This window comes from Macrosteles quadrilineatus, unplaced genomic scaffold (genome assembly GCF_028750875.1).
Source record: "Macrosteles quadrilineatus isolate MER2022 unplaced genomic scaffold, UCM_ALF_1.0 Scaffold_8__2_contigs__length_117827958, whole genome shotgun sequence".
NCBI lineage: Eukaryota > Metazoa > Arthropoda > Insecta > Hemiptera > Cicadellidae > Macrosteles > Macrosteles quadrilineatus.
This window is the reverse complement of record NW_026542601.1, coordinates 60,998,527-61,020,739: the sequence shown is the minus strand read 5'-3', so window position 1 is coordinate 61,020,739 and position 22,213 is coordinate 60,998,527. Positions and strand designations below refer to the sequence as shown.

General features: G+C 37.9%; 1 protein-coding gene across 1 annotated transcript; it reads left to right on the top strand.

The window, feature by feature from the left end:
* Positions 1-240: 240 nt before the first annotated feature.
* On the top strand, positions 241-20,732 carry LOC129000419 (DNA polymerase nu-like). Its single transcript, XM_054427383.1, has 9 exons — positions 241-519; positions 2,314-2,429; positions 3,768-4,020; positions 5,520-5,987; positions 13,538-13,930; positions 17,901-18,090; positions 18,527-18,697; positions 19,251-19,394; positions 20,626-20,732. Exons 1-9 carry the CDS (start codon positions 241-243, stop codon positions 20,730-20,732), a joined length of 2,121 nt encoding a protein of 706 aa, XP_054283358.1.
* Positions 20,733-22,213: the final 1,481 nt, after the last annotated feature.

Here is a 22,213-nt window from a genome sequence, read left to right as displayed (position 1 = left end):
AAAGAGAATGATAAAAAAATTACCATGCAAACTAACGTAAAAAATGGAAGTAAACTAGCAGTGGACATGGGCAAAAGAAATGTTACAGCAAAACCTCTAAAGCAAAGAACCCTTTTTGAGTGCCGAAAAATCCCACCTGAAACAAACAGTTTAGATTCTGTCGCAAGGAATGGCAACGAAACACATGTGAATACCTCTTTAAAGGGAGATCAATTCAAGAAACCTTTAGCACCAGTAAGAATGGGTAAAACTAGCTCAAAACTAAATAGTGTAAAGAATAAGGTATCGCTAAATAAAAATTTAGATAATATTTCCAAAAATGACAGCACCGGAAATGGGTTTTTGCAAGGTAACACATCTCTAGAAGAGATCAAACAGAAGTGTGATCCGTCCAAATTGGTACAAACAAGTTTAATCAAGAATGAACCTGTCAAAAGAAATGCTAAAGATACCTCAGCAAAGAAAAGTAAAAAGCCTTGTTTTGTACCACCAATATCCGCATCTCATTTGACTTCTAAGGTACAGTACAGATTTGAACTTTCATTACATGCGTATGTCATTTTTAGACAAGGAAATTTTTCTTTTAGCGAATTTCCCTATAGGGAAGTAGCTATACCGTAGGTGGCACGGTAAGACCTACACCCGGGACCGATTTACTTTTTTATTTTGATGTCCCCAGAAGCCAAAAAAACTTCACTTGTTCACTTATTTTGATATGTTTTTTACCATATTCCATCTGTGATAATGTTAGAAATTTTGTCCCTCTATGTTCATTGTTACACCTGTGATAACCATTAGCCTTTTTAAGAAAGACCCACTGTCATTCATAATTTAAGTATGTTAAGTTTGCCTATTTTTAAAATTATTTTAAACCTGTTAAATGTTAAACTAAGGGCAGCCTATATTTTGGAATTTTCATGTCAAATTTTATTAATTATATAAGTATTGCATCTTATATCTTTTACAATAATAATGACGATGTCAATTTCAATAATGTATTGTTTAAAGACTGAATAAATGACTATTCAATGACTATTGAATTGGCCTTGATCTACTTTGGTGTGTTCATAATCAATGTTAAATGTTCCCGCTAAAGACTGTTTTTAATGTCATTTTGGTTTTTTTCATAAACTTTTTTATAAAATGGAATGGAAATAGCTCAAATAAGTTGAGCTCAAAAATCCAGGAAGCGAGAATTATCAAATAAAAACTATTAAGGGTGTTTGGTCAAAAATTTGATGTCTTATTTTTTGTTATTGTTCAATTGTACTAAAAATTAGAGATACAAAGAGATAAGAAAAAATTTTTTATTTTGAATATTAAGCGAGATATGGAGCTTGAAAGTAGTAAATTTTTAATCTTTGGTACCAGTTCACAGGGAAAATGGGTAATGCGATCCTCACCAAAATTTGCATTCAGGTGTGGAAAAATAAGATAATAATCACTAGCTATTTAAAATTAAAAATTAAAAAACAGTTTTTTTTTATTTTTTATAAATTTTTTAAAAAAATTTAAAAATAGCTGTTTGTTTTTGGGAAAAATGTATCTGTATGTTGGAATAAAAAAAAAGTGATATGTTAACTCGTTTGGGCTGTGAATTCGTACCTTTCATGCCTTGCGCTGTCGGAGCACTACTCGTTGAGAGTGTGTACACTAACACCGGGGCTCTAGAATACAACGATAAACGTATTCTTTCAATGTTAAAGGATGTTAATAATTACGTGATGTTAAAGTATTCTAAAGCCCCGGTGTTAGTGTACAAACTCTCAACAAGTAGTGCTCCGACAGCGCAAGGCATCAAAGGTACGAATTCACAGCCCAAACGAGTTAACATATCACTTTTTTTTTATTCCAACATACAGATACATTTTTCCCAAAAACAAACAGCTATTTATAAATTAAAATTTTTTTTTAATTTTAAAAAAAAATTATAAAAAAGAAAAAATAAATTTTTTTTTAAATTTTAATTTTAAATAGCTAGTGATTATTATCTTATTTTTCCACACCTGAATGCAAATTTTGGTGAGAATCGCATTACCCATTCTCCCTGTGAAATGGTGAAATGGTACCAAAGATTAAAAATTTACTACTTTCAAGCTCCATATCTCGCTTAATATAAAAAAAAAAAATTTTTCTTATCTATTTGTATCTCTAATTTTTAGTACAATTAAACAATAACAAAAAATCAGACATGAAAATTTGCGACCAAACACCCTTAAGAACGTCTTTTTCAATTAGAAATGGTCTAAATATAACTTGGATAAGGACTATTTGTTAAGAAAAACTATGTGAATGTAACTGTGGCTTTTGCAGGATGTGCCATTGAATCACCACACTATAAATGTTCTTGACGACGTCAATGCTAATCAAGTTCTCCAGAAACTTAACACTGAAAAGATTAACAACATAGTCACCACTGTGACATTCAGGTAAAAGAGTATTTGAAATTTTGTGCAATGAATTTTCTTTGATTTTTTATAAATGTGGATTGCCGTTTCATTTATAATTTACTAGCTGTACCCGCGGGCTTTGCCCCGTTTTACTTCATAAGTGAGCTCGTTCGCATGGCTCAATCACGTCCTGGTTGAAGTTTGTTCGCTAAGCTCACTCACTTTTAGGTTGGAGCTCGTTCGCTGCGCTCACTTGCCTTCAGGTTAGCTCGTTCGCTACGCTAACTCGCCTCCAGGTTGAAGTTCGTTCCCTACGCTCACTCACCTTTTGGTTGCAAATTAGCTGTTGTCATAAATTTAAAAAAAATAATAGTGCTGCAGCTGCACCCTGTTGGTAATCCTTGTAACTTTAATATTGAAGATCATAGAACAGAAACAACTTGTTTAATTGAAACAGCTGTTAAGATTCATTAGTTCCATTTAAATGTGATTACTCATAAGGTTAACATGGGAAACTCCAGAGCCACTGGGACAGAGCCCAAGAGTCCGATCAGAATAAAAACAACTTAGTTTTCCTATTTAATGCCTAAAGAATCAGTGTATTAAATTTCAGCGTCCTAGGTAAATGGGAAGTGGGAGAGTGGGTGAAGAGGAACAATGGGCTTATTTCGTGCCAATGTTTTAACTTTCTGTATTCGCTATATCAGTGCTAATTTTCCCCTCCCTCCACAATTTTACAACATGTATGTGCTTGTGTCACTGCCTAATGGCGTGCTTGTCACACCTCATTTTGCATTCTACAGCAAAATTAAGAACTACCTTAAATAGTAACCACAGCTGAAGTGCACTACTGACATCAAATTATTTTCTTAGTAACCTGTAAGACAATTACTTCTCTGTGATTGTGGCTATTTAAAAATGTTGGTTAAAGACAGATGCATGCATAATTAAAGATTAATTGTGCAATACAGAAATTATTTTGTTTAAGCTGGGATTTCCTAGGCGCGGAGTCGGCGAGCGGAGAGAGGAACGCGGAGAGCGGAATTGAAATTAACATGGTATTCCGCTCCGCTTCTAGGAAAACAGTAACATTAAATTGCCTAATACAAGTGGAGTCCGCTCTCCGCGTTCCTCTCTCCGCTCGCCGACTCCGCGCCTAGGAAAACCCAGCTTTAGGGGTGAGTCTATGCAAACTATAATTATTCATTTATATAAAAAATGTTTACTCTGAAGTCTTACAACAACCATAGCTGCCTGGGTAGGCCTAATAGTAAAAAATCATGTCAATTCAATTGTTTTTATTTTTGCATCATGATTTTTCATTTATTACTCTTTTTCTTTCAAATTGGTAATGCAATTTTGTAACTTTATACTCAGGGAAGGGTACACATTGCTCAATAAACCTGAAGAACAGAAGAAGAACTCTAGATGTTTTCCGTCAGGCGTGATGCACATGCTTGCCTGGGAGTCAGGACGGCAGTGTTATTATTGGCTTCCACTGTCAGATCCTGCGGCGATCACTCCTGCTGTGGTCAAGCTAGTGGATACTTTAATGAGCAAGAGTGAGCGAAACATTTGTTTTGAGGCCCAAGCTGTCTACATGCTCCTGATGGATATGCTCAAGTTGAAGGTAAAGCAATTGTTTTATAAATCTAATTTAAAATATATACGAGGGTTGTCCCAGGTCCCGTGTCACAGCCAAATGAACTAGTTCAAACCTGAGACCAAGGTTGTGTTCCTTAGTTCGTTCACTACTATTCTAGCCTGTCCCCACCCATATAATTAGTCTGTTCATAGTATTGACAAATGTTGTGAACAAAAAAATTACACTCCTGCAAAGTATAAATAGTGTTCTGTGATTAGATTTCTGTGGTCTCAGTTGTCTACCGCTATTGAAGTCCATCACTTGATGGACGTGAAAAGAGTAGAGTGTTTGGATGTAGAATACGTGCGCAAAAGGTGGAGGAAGTTCGAAGGTGGTTTTAAACATTTGCATGATGTTTTCCATGGTGTAGTCTGATAGCTGGTGTTCATCAGTCTCATTTGCCCAAAGTTGCGGGAATTTTGCATACGTGGATTTTGGTGTGACTAAACAACTAAACAAGAGGAGAGAATATCGGACTGGTAAGGAACGTTTCTATAAGACTGTCAATGACTATTTTCAGCCCTTGAAGTCTGAAATAGACCGATCTGCAAGAAAAGTTTCCTTAAATTCAATCACTGTCACTATGGAAACTAATGAAGACTCGCTGCCAGCCCCGTTGTGCTAATATGCACGGGCTTCGACGCATTCGCCAAGGTACTAATGGATATTTTCCATGTCAAACCACTTTCCTGCATACAGTAATCACCAGGGATTGACCCCTTCCAACAGAAACCTATCCACAGGACGCTATTCATAGTTGGCAGGAGTACACTATGACCAGACTTGATAGAACAGTAGTTATTGAAGTAAGTAACAAGACATTGGTCTCAGGTTTGAACTAGCTTTCTTGGTTGCAACGGGAGCCAGATGGATTTTACGGACGACCCTTGTATTTTGAGTGCTATTTAAAAATTGTTTGCATTGATGATACAAAAAAACACATGCTTATTTTCAATTTAAGTGTGTTGAAACACATTTTTAAATCAGCTTATTCATCAATCTTTTTTGTAATAAACTGTCTTTAAAAAGTAATTTAGCTCTTTGGTTGGAGAAAAAATGCATATTGTCAAAAGCTTGAGTCCATGCACTGACTACTTGACTTAGATCCATGTAAGTAAGGTCATTTCTATACTGTTTTAGGAAGCAAAAATAGGTCTTTTTGTGTATTTACTTTGGTGACATACGTTTGTTTTTCAAAACATGAACTAACTTTATCACTTTAATTCCTTTGTTATTTGTACAATTTGTATGGAAAATATGTTTGAACTCAAACTAAATTGCTTTAATTATTACTTAATGGGTGTCATTGATGTTTGCATTTGGTACATATTTAAAATGTTAAGTTTTAAAATCAGAATACATGAGTTTTGTACCTTTTTGCATTGAGTAAAAAATCAATATTGTCAGTTAAAAAATAAACATCATAAAATTACACCATGAAAAGAGTATGCATCAATGTATTATAGGATTGTGTTTTTTATCAGGAAATACACAATTGGGACGCATATGATCCATTAATCGCAAGCTGGCTATTGGATCCTGACAATCCTCCAAAAGACTTTAAAGAGATATCAGACAAGTTGAACATGGACAAGAACCTGCTTGTTGTCAACCCACAAGCAAACACAAAGGATCAAGCTTGTGATCTCCTCCCTGTTTTGGACGTTGCGATGAACATTTTGCAAAATCGGCTTGTGAACACTTCTTTATGGACGGTTTTCACTGACATGGAAACGAAATTGATTCCAATATTAGCAATGATGGAAAGTTCATCAATTCTAGTTGATATGAAAAAGCTTCACCGAACAGCAGAGGCGATGGATAAAAAGCTGCGTAAATTGCAGAGTGAAGCGCATAAACTGGCCGACAGATGGTTCCAACTAAACTCCCCTCAGCAACTGAGAGAGATTCTCTTTGACAAATTAAAGTTGGACGAAAAATTCAATTTGAAGGTAGTATTGTAAGCAGCTAAGTAGTATTTAGTATTCCTAGCAGTTCATCTAGACTAGATGTACTTACTGTTCTGTTAGAATGTATTTCAAAACTTTTAAAACCTTTTATTATTAAGGAGATATGTTTCCTTATATTTGCCTTTGTTTTTGTTGTCTGAGTTCTTGTAGGTAAGATGTTTGTGAACTCAGGCAACAACAACAAAGTTAAATCTAATATAATTCAAGTTCTTGAAACTAATTGTTATACTACTAGTTAAACTAATTGTTATGCTAGTTTCAAAATATATTTTTCCTGTTCACTTATTCCTTCATACCAGCCTTTTTTTTATTGACTATCCAAAAACAACAACAAAAAACTCACTATGGATGTGCTGTGGACTACTGCACAGCAGACTTTTAGGGCAACTTGTGGTGTTAAATATATCTTACATTTAAACATTTCATAAAAAACAAACTAGGATATTTAAAAATAGCATGCTTGAATTTTTTTGTGTGGAAAAAGTATTATTGTGATAAGTACCTACATGTGTCATCGTTGTAAGATAACTCACAAATGAATACCCCCGCCGCAGCAAACCTGCAGACTAAGCGAATTTCCATTTGACTGATTGGATTTACACTGAAATGTCTACTTAAAAATATAACATTTATTCCCGATTTAAATAGAATTAGTTTAACAAGTACTTAGGTTTGCTGCATCAGGGAGGGTAAAACAGTTTTTTTTATGTTAATAGTTAGTAAGAAATAAAAACTTTTTCAAAATTTGTCAAAATCAAAATACGTTCATAAACAAGCAAACTACAACAGTTTACTTATTCTCCATAAGAATAGGCCTAACATGGGAATTTTAAATTTACTATTTTTTGGAATTTTCTCCGGAACCATTAGGCGCATAATAACGCTTCAATATACTAAATTATTTGTTTTATTAAGCTCTAGAAAATGGTTTGGAAAGAAATTGCTAAATTTTATGTTTTTTGGGTCAAAATGGGAAAAACCTATTTGTACCCCATAAAACCCCCCGTAAACCCCCGTTCCCATGGTCCGATCATGCTGGATCGCAAACTCATTTGAATAAATGTAGGTTTACACGTTTGTACCAAATTTCATCAAAATCGGATCATTTTTGCTCGAGTTGTGCTAACCAACACATATATATATATGAATTTGAACGGATGGTGTTTTTGGCCTCTAGGGACCTCAAAATGAAAAAAAATCGGTCCCGCGTCCAGGTCTTACCATGAGTACTACGGTAATAGCTTATTCCCTATATGGGGAATTCGCTAAAAAATGTTATTGTTTGTTCAACTTGAAGGTGATAAAAACATTGTATACAGTTATAGAAAGTTTTGGCACACATCAAACAAGTTTAACATAACATACGGTAAGAGTCTCGACTATTCCATCTTCAGCTATCCAACGTTTCCGTTAATACACCCTGTTCTGAACTGTTTAACATAGGATAATTATGACTTGTACTTAAAGTGGATTTATTCAAAGCAATATGCGACGCTACTTTCTGCACTGGAAAAAATAAATATTAAAAGTGCAGTCGCAACCGTTTGCCGGGGATAGCTCAGCCTACAATGGCTGGGTAAAGTTCCAGGGTCTGCGACAAGGTCAGGGAAACCACTAGGCCAAAAGCCGGGTCTAACCGGTATAGGACTGGCTTATACACGGGCACTGTGAACAAGTCAAAAACAAGTCACCAAAACAAACGTGCAATAATCACTACCAGGCCTACGCCGATTCTCCACACTCCTAGGGGGTCGTTGCTGACTACGCAACTCGGGCTTCGTCCTAACTATCCAATAGTTAAGCCCAGAGTGCCTAAAACACGGTGAGTTACACGACGACTTGCCAATAAAAACCACAACGCGTGTTATCACCAGGCGGGGTCTACTAGGCCACTATAATCCAATACACAACTCTAATGCCCAAGCTAAGAATCAAACAGTTCACTCAATAATCGTACCACATAATAATATACAAGTACACTATAGGTAGAGTGACTACACCACTAGTAGCTGGTCTCAATAAATACCAAGCCAAACAAGCAAAACTAAATGGCAATTGCACTATTAAAATATTGAGCTACTTAGTAGCAGATAAATAAATATTGACTACGTTCCAAACACTAGATAAATATATTATCTGATAGCCGGTACTCCGCTATCCAAGCTACCAAGCTACCAAGCTAACGTGTTGGATTACTAAGCAAGCTGTTCAGGTTAAATTAAAATAATCAAATGAGTAAACAATAACAACCCTACTACTGCTACTGCTACTACCAACTTTATATTGCTCAGCCGGGCTTCTGTTAATAGGCTAATAAAACTAGCTACTAGCCTACTGGCCTCGTGCTTCCAACTACGCACGCTAAATCGTGCAGCCTAGGTTTGTCGGGCCTCAGAGTTATTAGTAATATAACTAACTCTAGGTACAACGCAAAATAATATCTACTACAGTCAATTAAATTATATTATTTGCGCTCTAGCACCTGCCCAGAACCGTCAGGAATACACTTTAATATTATTCCTGACTAATATAAATCCTAACTACCATCAGGCTTTGACCAGCACGGTTACAACTCTAACTCTCGCAATCAAATCAGAGATGAGTGTTTTAGTAACAACTTTCAACTCTTAAACCAAAAAGTAAGGAACGTCGTCCACTCACCGATAGTGGGTCTGTACCCAACTTACACCAACACTCGGCGCGATCACACCACCAACGTTCTCCGACACCACTGTCACGTTCACTCCTCTCTACGTACACCACCGACGTATCAGCCAGACACCAACACTCTTCACTGCACGGGATCCACCACTCGAATGTCCTTCTCGGCTATCCAGTAGTCCCGGGATACCCAAGCTTATCCGAACTGATAAGCCGGGTCAAAGGGCGCTAGCCAGGTTCGCCGCCGCCGCTTGCTTACCTCTATAGACGCGCGGCCCAAATAGCAAATATTTACCCCTCTAGGAAAAAGGCTCGTTACACCCCCCACTTACATCGGGATGAAAAAAAAAGAAAACGGCAAAAAGAAAAAAAAATCTTCGAACTCCGGCCAAAACAAAATACTCCAACCCCTAACCCAATGGTGAATCCTACACCACAGGTCTCAAACTCAAAATAAAGAAAAACTCTCGCTCTAGCTACTATCAGCCAACATGTTGCTGAATGATTTGGCATCAGGAACCAGACGGGGATTTCCATTGCAAGGGCCTTCGGGGTCTTCGTCACCAATTTTGACACTGTCCATGCGGCCACCTTGGCCAGAGCAGTCATCACCCACGCCCATTTTTACTACCTCTGTCCCACATGTCACCAATCCGAGGTCTCGGATGACATCCATACCCAGAATCATGTCTATGGTGAGAGTGGGGACGTACAAGGCATCTCCCATCCACCGTCTTCCCGCAGCTTCTCCTGCTATCCGAAACGAATACTCGGCCCTCGACCGTGACCCATCTGCCATCCTTAGAGGAGTGGTTTTCTTACAAGGCTCTATCCCCTGGCGTTGAAGGTGTTCGGCGACTCCTCGCCCAACCAAGTTGACGACGGACCCAGTGTCCAGTAACGCCACAAAAACGCTGCCCATCAGCACAACTTCAACGAAGGGCCTAGAGTCCAAAGTAAGCCGGTCCTCGTCTACTCCACCAACCAGGCTGTTTAGTTTTCCGAGCCACTCGGACCACTCTTCTGAGGCCGTTCGTTTTCGGTGGCCTTGCCCAGTTGACCTTCTGATGTCTGAGCTGGCCTGCCGTTTCCCGCCCGACATCCACACTGATTCACCGTCAAACCGGGTTTGCCACATCTAAAACAGGAGACGGTCCTCAGTTTGCCACAGCCTCTGGCAAAGTGACCAATCTCCTGGCACCTAAAACACCGTGCATCCTTTGCACCATCTGCCACTTTCCTAGTCATTACGGGCCTTTGTTCACGGACCCGGTTAGAGTCAAAATCTACTCGCTGCCCAATCGACTTAGCCTCCAGAGATGGTCTCTGAAAATTATGTTTTTCAACCGCGGCCGTTTCAAAACACTTCTCAGCCTTCTTCTTGGGAACATAGGCGGTTTCCAAAACCAGCGCTACGTTTGGTGAAGGAGGAGGTCGGAAGGCGGCCTTCTCTCGCAAATAGGCCTCGTAGTCTTCAGCCAACTCCACCATCTCGGCCAGGTTGCTGAAGTCACGCCGGCGTACCATCAGCTTGTACTCTGGACGCATATTATTGTAGATTAGGTCCAATCTACCATGCTCCGACAACGTCCCGCTACGCCTAAGCAAGGTACTTATGGCCACGACATAATCTCGGAAGTGTTCGGTCTCACCCTGCGTCCTTTTCCGGATCTCCTCATCCAAATTCCTCTGATAACCAGGTGGAAGGAACTGGATCTCAAATTGATGCCGGAAAGCTTCAAAGGAATACAGGAGCTCCTTGCAGTTCCTGTACCAAAGAAGTGCTGAACCTTGCAGCAGCTCCGGTAGCGCTCTGAGCAGGTCCTCTGATGATACGGAGTAGGACACCATCAGCTCTTCTAGGCGCTCAAGGAATGACACAGGGTCTCGTCGGCCATCAAACCTCAAACCCCACTTTCGGACCATGTCACATATCTTGGAGCAATCCTTCGGCTCCACCCTGCTGGCCTCATTCAAAAGCATATCCGAGCCTCGTGGCACCTCCAAGCTAGAAGGACGGACTGGTCTCTCTGAATGATCGTTAGGTCGCTGCCATCCCTCGGGTCTACTTGGTAACCCAAAGGTAGGCGTGGGAACAGCCACAACAGGGGACGTAGGGTTGGCGGGTCTTCCGAACCCATAGCCGACCCCAATACTCGGCGAGCCCCTCGCCTGGCGCACCACCGATGCCAGATGTTCTCTAAGAGTCCGGGTATCGGTCTCCGAAGACAACCCAAGGATCTCTTTAACCACCTCTAACTCCCCGCTAAGTCCGAATATCTCTCTTTGGTCCGACTCAGTGCTACCCAGTACCTGAGGTACGGTTCTCGGGGGGTCAGGAAGCTCCATAGTTGTAGTAGCCGGCACTATCGGTGCAGCCGCCCCAGCCGTACACAGCCTATCATCGCTGTACCGACGGGCATTCCGCTGCTTCCAAAACGACGAGAATCTCTGCCGTAATTCCGCAGAAGTCCCAGTGGTCACCAAACCATACTGGTCCATCGTTCTCATGAGCTCCCCTTTCGAGAGGTCATAGATCCAACCCACGCGACCGTCCCGGGGCTGCGACCCCAAGGACATAGTCGCTGGCGCGGAATAGGTCAAAGAAGTTGTCACCGTCGTAGCCACGACCGATGAAATAGTCGGCCAAACGGGCGAAGACGCCGGCCTCAATGACGAAGTCGTCATCACCGACAGTTCGGAGCTAACCCCAGAACTAGTCGTAGTAATAGCAGACGTAATAGGCGTACCGCCCACCACAGACGTCGTACTCGTAGTCACAACCATATTTAAAACTCAAATACCACGACTAATCCGCAAAAATAAGAGCGAAACCAATTAAAATGTATTTAACACCGTTATAATAAGTCAAACCAATTATAGGTGTGAAAGTCAAACCACAAATACACAATAAGGGTTCTCACTCAAATAATATTCAACACTAAAGCTCAATTAATTAGCAAAATAATAAATCAAACCAATTATGGGTGTGAAAGTCAAACCACAAATACACAATAAGGGTTCTCACTCAAATAATATTCAATGATAAGGCTCAATTAATTAGCAAAATTAAAATTACTAACTAATATCTATGTATACAACCACTAAATAAATTAGGGTTCACAACACACCACGCTGTAACAGAAAACAGGTTAGGCCTACCCAACCGACTATAAAATCACAGCAGGTCTGCCTAAAACTCTGCTCAACAGCTCAGGTCCGCAGCCAATCTGCACAAGTCCGCAGCAAATCTGCACAAATAAAATTATTTTGTTCGGGCGCCGTTAATACGTCAGCAACTCAGCACCACTGCCAACCTCAGTCCCTGTTCGCAGGCGCCATCTTGCAACGCTACTTTCTGCACTGGAAAAAATAAATATTAAAAGTGCAGTCGCAACCGTTTGCCGGGGATAGCTCAGCCTACAATGGCTGGGTAAAGTTCCAGGGTCTGCGACAAGGTCAGGGAAACCACTAGGCCAAAAGCCGGGTCTAACCGGTATAGGACTGGCTCATACACGGGCACTGTGAACAAGTCAAAAACAAGTCACCAAAACAAACGTGCAATAATCACTACCAGGCCTACGCCGATTCTCCACACTCCTAGGGGGTCGTTGCTGACTACGCAACTCGGGCTTCGTCCTAACTATCCAATAGTTAAGCCCAGAGTGCCTAAAACACGGTGAGTTACACGACGACTTGCCAATAAAAACCACAACGCGTGTTATCACCAGGCGGGGTCTACTAGGCCACTATAATCCAATACACAACTCTAATGCCCAAGCTAAGAATCAAACAGTTCACTCAATAATCGTACCACATAATAATATACAAGTACACTATAGGTAGAGTGACTACACCACTAGTAGCTGGTCTCAATAAATACCAAGCCAAACAAGCAAAACTAAATGGCAATTGCACTATTAAAATATTGAGCTACTTAGTAGCAGATGAATAAATATTAACTACGTTCCAAACACTAGATAAATATATTATCTGATAGCCGGTACTCCGCTATCCAAGCTACCAAGCTAACGTGTTGGATTACTAAGCAAGCTGTTCAGGTTAAATTAAAATAATCAAATGAGTAAACAATAACAACCCTACTACTGCTACTGCTACTACCAACTTTATATTGCTCAGCCGGGCTTCTGTTAATAGGCTAATAAAACTAGCTACTAGCCTACTGGCCTCGTGCTTCCAACTACGCACGCTAAATCGTGCAGCCTAGGTTTGTCGGGCCTCAGAGTTATTAGTAATATAACTAACTCTAGGTACAACGCAAAATAATATCTACTACAGTCAATTAAATTATATTATTTGCGCTCTAGCACCTGCCCAGAACCGTCAGGAATACACTTTAATATTATTCCTGACTAATATAAATCCTAACTACCATCAGGCTTTGACCAGCACGGTTACAACTCTAACTCTCGCAATCAAATCAGAGATGAGTGTTTTAGTAACAACTTTCAACTCTTAAACCAAAAAGTAAGGAACGTCGTCCACTCACCGATAGTGGGTCTGTACCCAACTTACACCAACACTCGGCGCAATCACACCACCAACGTTCTCCGACACCACTGTCACGTTCACTCCTCTCTACGTACACCACCGACGTATCAGCCAGACACCAACACTCTTCACTGCACGGGATCCACCACTCGAATGTCCTTCTCGGCTATCCAGTAGTCCCGGGATACCCAAGCTTATCCGAACTGATAAGCCGGGTCAAAGGGCGCTAGCCAGGTTCGCCGCCGCCGCTTGCTTACCTCTATAGACGCGCGGCCCAAATAGCAAATATTTACCCCCCTAGGAAAAAGGCTCGTTACAAATACCTACATCATAACACATTTATTCAAATGTTCTTACAGGTGAAAAAAACAGAGCACGGAGAAAAATCAACTTCAGAAACTGTATTGGAACAAATGAAAGAGTTGCATCCGCTACCAAAGATTATATTAGAGTATAGAAGGCTGCAGAAATTGAAATCAACTTATGTGGAAGGCTTGCTGCAGCATGTCAAGAGTGACGGAACTATTGGGACAAGTTGGGAGCAAGTGTCGGCTTCCACAGGGAGGATTACAAGCAAGAACCCAAACCTTCAGGCGTTTCCCAAGTGTCCCATTGATGTTCAAGACGGTGAGACAGTCAACCTGAGAGAGATGTTCATAGCAAGAGAGGGATGTTCGTTTCTCGCTGCAGACTTTCAACAGATAGAGTTCCGAGTGTTCGCACATTTCACACAAGATCGCTCACTACTGCAGGTCAGTATTTTGTTGTAAGTTTTTGATCCTGAACTATTCTTTACATTACAGTTGAACCTCTATAAGACGAATTTCAAGGGGTACGGGAAAAATTCGTACTATAGAGGTATTCTTAATAAAGAGGGTCGTTTTATCGAGGTTAAATGCTGCTGTTATTCTTCTTATAGAGGTTTCTCCTCGCTCCAAGGTTTCTCCAAACAATGAGTGAGAAAGGATGAGGGATGGGTGGGGGTTTCATGTTGACACAAGCTTCTGTTTGTTTTGAAAACTACGTACTATGGAGGTTGAGATTATGATAAATTCGTCTTATAGAGGTCACGTTCGTCTTGTAGAGGTTTTGTGCTAAGGATATTCGTTGTATAGAGGTTAATCAGTCCTAGCCCATGTCACAAACAAATTCGTCTTATGGAGGTTTTAACTTAATTACTACGTTTAATAGAGGTGTTTTTAGCATTGACCTATATGAAAGTGTCAAGGGGATTAAAAAAAATTCGTCTTATCGAGGAATTCGTTTTATCGAGGTTCGTACAAACGAGGTTCAACTGTATTTATGTTGAATTAGAATCACACGATGAATTGCATTTACGTACATATAGTAGTTTTACCATAGGTTACATTAATTGCAACAATAATCTCAACAAAAAAATCAAAATAAAGTTTATTTCCAACAAAAAGTCCTTTTATCAAAAATGTTTTTTTACATCATGTCTAAAGTTTAACCTTGTCCAGAAACTAGCCAAGTTAATTCTGCTGCTTTTCATCTGTGGCCAAGTTAATTGCTTGTTAGTATAATTCTTTCTAGCTTTAGTAATTGCAAGCCTTTATTTAAGGGACCTATCAGGGACTTAGGTTTTTTCGGCTTGCCAGTTTTGGCAACTTTGTGCTAAGTAAACTTGTAACCCAATCTTACTAATAGATGAGTGAACGAAGTGAACGAATCTATGTATCTTGTATAGCGGAGTCAGAGAAAAGTTGTACGCTTGTCTGTGAGTCCGTGAGCATCAGGCAGTGTGCGTTCGCATCAAAACTCAAGAACTGTTGCACTTATAGTGTTCAAATTTTGCACAAATAATTATGATACCAGTGAGAAGACACCATTAAAATTCTAGACGATTCCGCTCTTCAAGTAGTAATTATAAAACCCTAAAAATACATTTTTAAATTTGTCCCATAAGAATAACATTAGAAGCTACCTGCAAGCTAGAAGCTAGAACAACTTTTAAGTTTTTTTAATCTACGCTCTTTCATTCATGGAGTAAACAGTTTGGCGTCTATGAATATATATTGTTATAATTTCACAACTTTCAGAATAATAAATTGAACTTTACAATATTAGTCGGCAGTTATATACCATTTATGTTCAGTATTAAAATTCACCATTACATTAAAAATATATACGGTATGTATATATTTAGAAGTAAGCAGTTTTTTACATTATTCAATTTAATGTTTTCATTGAATATTAAATAGTCAAAGATGTTAGGCTATTTTTATACTAAAATGCTATGCGAAGGGAGGGAAACAGATCCACGACTTAGGAAATGGTAAAAAAAGTGGAAAGGTGAGCAGTGTGGAGTGTGGAAACCCTTTGTGACAGTTAAATTAATGTATCTGTAATACTTAAATGCTATGGGAAGGGAGGGAAACAGGTCCACGACGTAGGAAGTGGTGAAGGAAGTAGTCAAGGTGAGCAGTCCGGAGTGTGGGAACCCTTTGTGACAGTTAAATTAATGTACCTGCAATACTAAAATGCTATAGGAAGGGAGGGAAACAGGTCCACGACGTAGGAAGTGATAAAGGAAGTAGTCAAGGCGAGAATTAAGGAGTGTGGGAACCCTTTGTGACAGTTAGATTTATGTATCTGCAATGAAACAGTTGCAATACTAAAATGCTATGTCAAGGGTGGGAAACAGGTCCACGATGTAGTAAGTGGTGAAGGAAGTAGTCAAGGCGAGCAGTGCAGAGTGTGGGAACAGTTTGTGGCAGTTAGATTAATGTATCTGAAATACTAAAATGTTATGGGAAGGGAGGGAAACAGGTCCACGACGTAGGAAGTGGTGAAGGAAGTAGTCAAGGCGAGCAATGCGGAGTGTGGGAACAGTTTGTGGCAGTTAGATTAATGTACATGCAATACTAAAATGCTGAGGGAAGGTAGGGAAACAGGTCCACGACTTAGGTAGTGGCGATGGAAGTGGTAAAGGCAAGCAGTGCGGAGTGTGGGAACCGTTTATGGCATTTAGATTCATTAGTTAGATAAACATATATTGGATTTTTTATCATTTTTAGGTGATATAATAGCTCACAAATGCGTTTACGTCCACTCATCCCGTTACGCGCAGAATAAGCATACTACTAGTATTATAAATGTGATCGATTAGTCAATGGTGAAACTTAGTGTGTTTGTTTGAAGTTCAATCACGCATTAACTACTGGACGGATTGGGCTGAAATTTGGTATTATGATAGCTCATATTCCCGATTAACATATAGGCATATTCTTATCTCAAAAATCTTTTTGGGCTCCGCCCCAGTGGCTCTGCAGTTACCAATGTTAACCTTATGAGTATTCATATTTAAAGGGAATTAAAGAATTTAGTCAGCTGTTTCAACTAATAAAGTTGGTTCCATGATATATATGCAAAAGCATTAAAAAGTTATAAGATTTAACAACAAGGCAAGCAGCAACAAAAAACTGTGATAAACAATGTGATCTGTCAAAGTAGGATTGTTTACAGTTATGTTTATGTTTTTAACTTCATGAATAATTTGTGATATTTTGTGAATTTGTAATAATATATTTTTCTCTATTGTTTAGGTGAAGTGTAGAACATTATGGCTATGGTAGATGTGTAATACTATAGTATACCGTAAATTTAAAGAAGCAAATTTTATCAAACTGTGTCCTCCCCCATTGCAAACGCAAAGCTCGAGTACAACTGCAATAAGCATTTTATACTATTATACTAGCTGGCCCGACAGACGTCGTCCTGTCCTAATGTGGTTTTATGTCAAATGCTTGTTAATTTTCAAGATCCTGGTTGAAGTTCGTTCGCTACGCTAACTCGCCTCCAGGTTGAAGTTCGTTCGCTACGCTCACTCACCTTTTGGTTGCAAATTAGCTGTTGTCATAAATAAAAAAAAATAATCGTGCTGCACCCTGTTGGTAAACTTATTAACTTTTTAATGCTATTGAACATCACAGAATCAAATTGCTTAGTTGAACCAGCTGTTAAGATTCTTTAATTCCATTTAAATATGAGTACTCATAAGGTTAACATGGGAAACTCCAGAGCCACTGGGGCGGAGCCCTTTTGACGGATCTGCACCAAACTTCACACAAACCATCCTTAAATAATGCTTAATAATGCCTGAAAGTTTCATTACAATCTGTCGAGCGGTTTCGGAGTCCATAAAGGACAAACAAACATACATACATACAAACAAACATACATACAAACATACATTGGATTTTATATATATAGATATGCCAACCCCGTACGAAAGACTGGTACTCTGCTAGTCCATATATAAATCCCAAAGTACCCATGAACTTTTGAGAAAACTACAAGTCACATCCCCATAAACCATATACTTAATATGTTCGTCATGACGAGAAACCTTGCGCATAACTATCCATTATTTTATAAATTGCCCTTTAAGGTTGCAATTCCTTTCTGAATGGAACTTTCCATATATAGCTAATGTTAAAAATACCTCAGCTGTACTTATTTGTATGTTATTCTTTCAATTTATTACCTTATTGAAATCAGGTGTTATTATTTGTTTGTATTACTGTATTCTGTTTTGTTTATTTCAGCTTAACTTAACCAATCAATAGTTTTATATAATCAATGGTTTTATTAATACTCATGAAGTCAAACGGGGTGAAGCCCGTGTGTAACAGCTAGTATTGACTTAAAGACTGTTTGAAACATATTTTAAGTGTTATAAAACTGTACAAACTGTTTCAGGCATTCAGTGAAGGAGGAGACATATTCCAGAGATTGGCGGAACGGTGGCTGGGTGGCAAGGGAGAAGAAGAACGGGAAAAAACCAAGAGAATTGTTTACTCTGTAATGTACGGAGCTGGCGCCAATAAACTCTCGGAATATCTGCATGTTGAACCGACAGAAGCATATAAAATCATTGACAACTTTGTTGGTGAGTAGTTGTAAATTAAATTGGGACAAACGGTTAAAAGTTCATAAATTTGACAGGCAAGTAGAAGACGTTCATAGATTAATGTATGTGACGTCTATGTGTAATGTAGATTAATGTATGTAGATTAATGTATGTAGATTAGTGTACGTCATAGATTAATGTACACAGCATTTAAAAATAATTAATTTTTCCTTCATGCATTAAACTATGTATTGAAACAAGGCACTTAACACATACACACTTAACATTGTCACCAGTAAATATATCGAAGAGAGAATATTAAAATGCTTCTTCCTACAACTACCAACACAGCAATGTTAGTAAAATCACTGAGTCTGTAAGTAAATATTCAAAAGTAAGGTAGACTAACTGAGCTTTTCAGTTATGAATTAGTTTTTAACATTTATGATTTGGTAATTATGTTTTCTGTCGGCAGCCATCTTCCCAAGTCTGCGCAGTCTGCCGCGGACAGTAATTGCCAAGTGTCGTACGCAAGGGTTTGTGTCAGCACTCTCCGGCCGTAGAAGGCTATTCCCCAACATCCGTTCGACCAATGGAAAGCTTCGATCATACTCTGAGCGACAAGCGATGAACTTCCTCATACAAGGTGATGCTTCAGCTTACTCTAATAATTATCAATTAATTGTTTTATTGCTTAAAAAGTTCGTAGCATAAGAGAAATCACTACATAAAACAATATTTCTCAGATGAACCTTCTGTGTAAGTTCTGAACTAATTGGTTATGGTGTTATCATTGAGAAGTTTTAATTATTGTGGGGATTAAGAGAATTAATTGTTAGTCTCACATAGTAGATAAGCACATACAATTTTTGCTTGTTGAATATGTACAATACAACCTCAAGCTAAATGTTCTATACTTAAATAATTTATAAATATTTTATATACAATTATATACAATTAGAACAGTCGTTTCAGTACTACTCACTTCCTGCCGATCTAGTCCGGTTAAACCAATGTGCTGATAACAATTTTCCGGTTAAAGAGATGTCATTTCCGCCGAGTGTAGTCCGATTAAAAGGTGTCCGGATAAGAGGGAGTTTACTGTATACATAAATAAACTAAATGGCAAAGATTGCATGTTTAGCGCTATACCTAATAACATTGTAAGACTGTGTAAATCCAAAATATACTCTTTGCAGGGTCAGCAGCGGACATTTGCAAAGCAGCCATGTTGGATTGTGAGGCTGAGATTCGATCACGAGGACTCCGAGCAAAGCTGCTTTTGATGATTCATGATGAGCTCATCTGGGAAGTGGACGATAGAGACTTACAAGAAACTTCTAGTGAGTTGGGGTTGACTCATAAAGGTTCTTAATTTGATAGTACAAATTGCAGGAGAGGAACCTGTATGTTAAATTGAAACAGTTTCTCCACAATTCAAATATTTATACTGTATTTCTCAAATCTTACTTTATTCCTGAACTCGCTGGAACAAAATTCATGTTTGTCACTCACTCAAAACAAAATCTCATATTTTTACCATTTGGTGTATCTCTAGTTGATGTTGCTGGCCATATCAGTTTACAAGACAGCAGAAGGAACTGATTTGTTGTCTTTTTGCTTCTAAAAAAATACACAGCCTAAAAAGGTGACAAAAACTGTGTGGGTAGCAATATTTATCTGCTTGAGAATTAATAGCAAAAACTAAAACTAAATATAACAAACTGCTAAACATTCTACATTTTTTTTTTTACTTTTACACTAAGATCTGGTAGATGCATATTACTGGTTTTATATACTTTTGTCTTTGTCTAAAGAATTAACATGTTGAGTGCGGGCTACATCTATTGATGTAGTGTGTCACGAGCGCTCCTATCAGCCTTCATCTATAGATGTAGTTGCGCCACTCTCACTACATTAGTTCAGTATGAGCTCAGCCATTGCCGAGGAACGTTATAATCCTTGCCAGGCTGTAGTTTAGAATGCAAGCTTTATTTTGGAATTCCCGAAAAATCCCGTCTGGCAATGCTTTTGTCCCGGTTTTGGGGATTTCCTCTATTCGAGCCATGTTAAAAAGACACTGGCTATTGATCCAGGCAGTGCTGCTACCTTTGGGTGTTTTAGTAAACTACGTCACTTTCGGGGTAACACAGCACAATCACCGCTGCGCTTTTGAGATTCGTCAGACTGAAATATTTGAATGCCAATTCCGTTCGCTGATTCAGTAGCGCACCAGGGCTTCGCCCGGGCCTCGCTGCCATTGGCGAGCGCCTGTTTAAAGGTTTTCAGCATTCAACGTGTTAATGTGCTGATGAGGTTGAATAAATATTCAACTAAGCATGTCTAAAACCATGTGTCCAAATTGAAGTTTTACAAAAAATATCTTCACTGTTTGTTATACACATCCTTGATCAATAAACATTTTTACTTTAATTAACTATTAATTCAGATGCATTGTAAAAAATTGACTATTTGGGATTCTATTTATTGATTTTGCATTTTCCGTCAGTTAATTTAGCACTTAGAAGAACAATATTTTTGGCTTTACTGTCAATTTTACTATGTTTTTTTTAGAAACAGTCAAGTTGGCTATGGAGCACCGCTGGAATGAGCGTCTCACACTCCTAGTTCCAATACCAGTTTGTGTCTCTACAGGAAAGACACTAGCAAACATGCAGTGACAAGATAATCTTTGCAATTCTCGGTTTATTTTATTATCTGTGGAGAATTCTCAGTCACAGAGATTCTCAGTCTCAGTCAGTGTGGAGAACTATTACTTTAGAATGATAAGGAGTTGTTTTTTTATGATGTGTTAGTAAAGTATTTGTTGTTTGGTTTTAAGTTTCAAAAGTACACTTAAGAAACATTGTTAGGTTAGGTTAAGTTGTGGTTCAATGTTTGCTGAATTATTTTGAGAGTGATAACATGTAATATATTTTTTTCAACGTAGAAAAACTTGTATGTACTTAAATTGTATAAGCATTTAAAAAACAGTTTTAAATATTACCAACACCAATAAGTCAAACGTATTTCATCCCATTACTTTTAAATCTTGAAACAGGTTGTTGGGACTTTTATAACACACTTTTTTTAGTATCGTGTAAAGAAGTTTTTTATTTAGTATAAATATTTAAAATTCAAACAGAAAGATTTAATAGCCTTATGATGTATGACAAAATGATTAAAACTTGTGTTTAAAGTGAGCTGTAATGCTTGTACAAATTTAAATATGAACTCAAAAATTTATAAAAAGTAGAATCGTTAACTTTTTAAGATATTAAATTATAGTTTTTCTTATTCCTTGTTAATTATTCTTTTTGCTACTCACAGCTTTGCTTGTTTTTATTTCTTCTGCCCATTCAAAAATCTCAGAAATAATTTAATAGGTTTAAAATTTCTTTTAATATTTCTTTTTAGCGAATTTCCCATATAGGGAATAAGCTATTACCGTAGTACTCACGGTAAGACCTGGACCCGGGACCGATTTTTTTTTTCGTTTTGAGGTCCCTAGAGGACAAAAACACCATCCGTTCAAATTCATATATATATATATTTATATATATATATATATTTATATATATATATATATTTATATATATATATATATTTATATATATATATGTATATAAAGAAAGATTAAACATTAATAAACTTAGTACCCAAGTAAAATTATTTATTAAAATATTTACTGACTATAGTTTCGGCTCTAAGGCCATTTTCAAAGTAAACAAAAATCAAAATAAGATATGTAAATAAATAAATAACATATGATATTATAAAACTTTTCTAACTTGTAACATAATTTTGTCTTCATTGATTAATTTATATACTATATGATGTGTTGTACTTATTTTCATTAATATTTTCTCAATTTTGCTATTTTTTCATATATTGGATTATTCAATTTTGGAATCATTGTATTTAAAATGTTTGATTTGTTATTTTTGTAGTTCATATAAATATTAATTTCTTCTTTTACATTCAATTTTTCTCTGTCTTTTTCAATTTCTAATATTGTTAAGTTTTCTTCGATCTTAGTAAACTTATGTTTGGATTTTAGTAAATGATCTGCAAAATTTGATTTCATTGATTATTTATTTACATATCTTATTTTGATTTTTGTTTACTTTGAAAATGGCCTTAGAGCCGAAACTATAGTCAG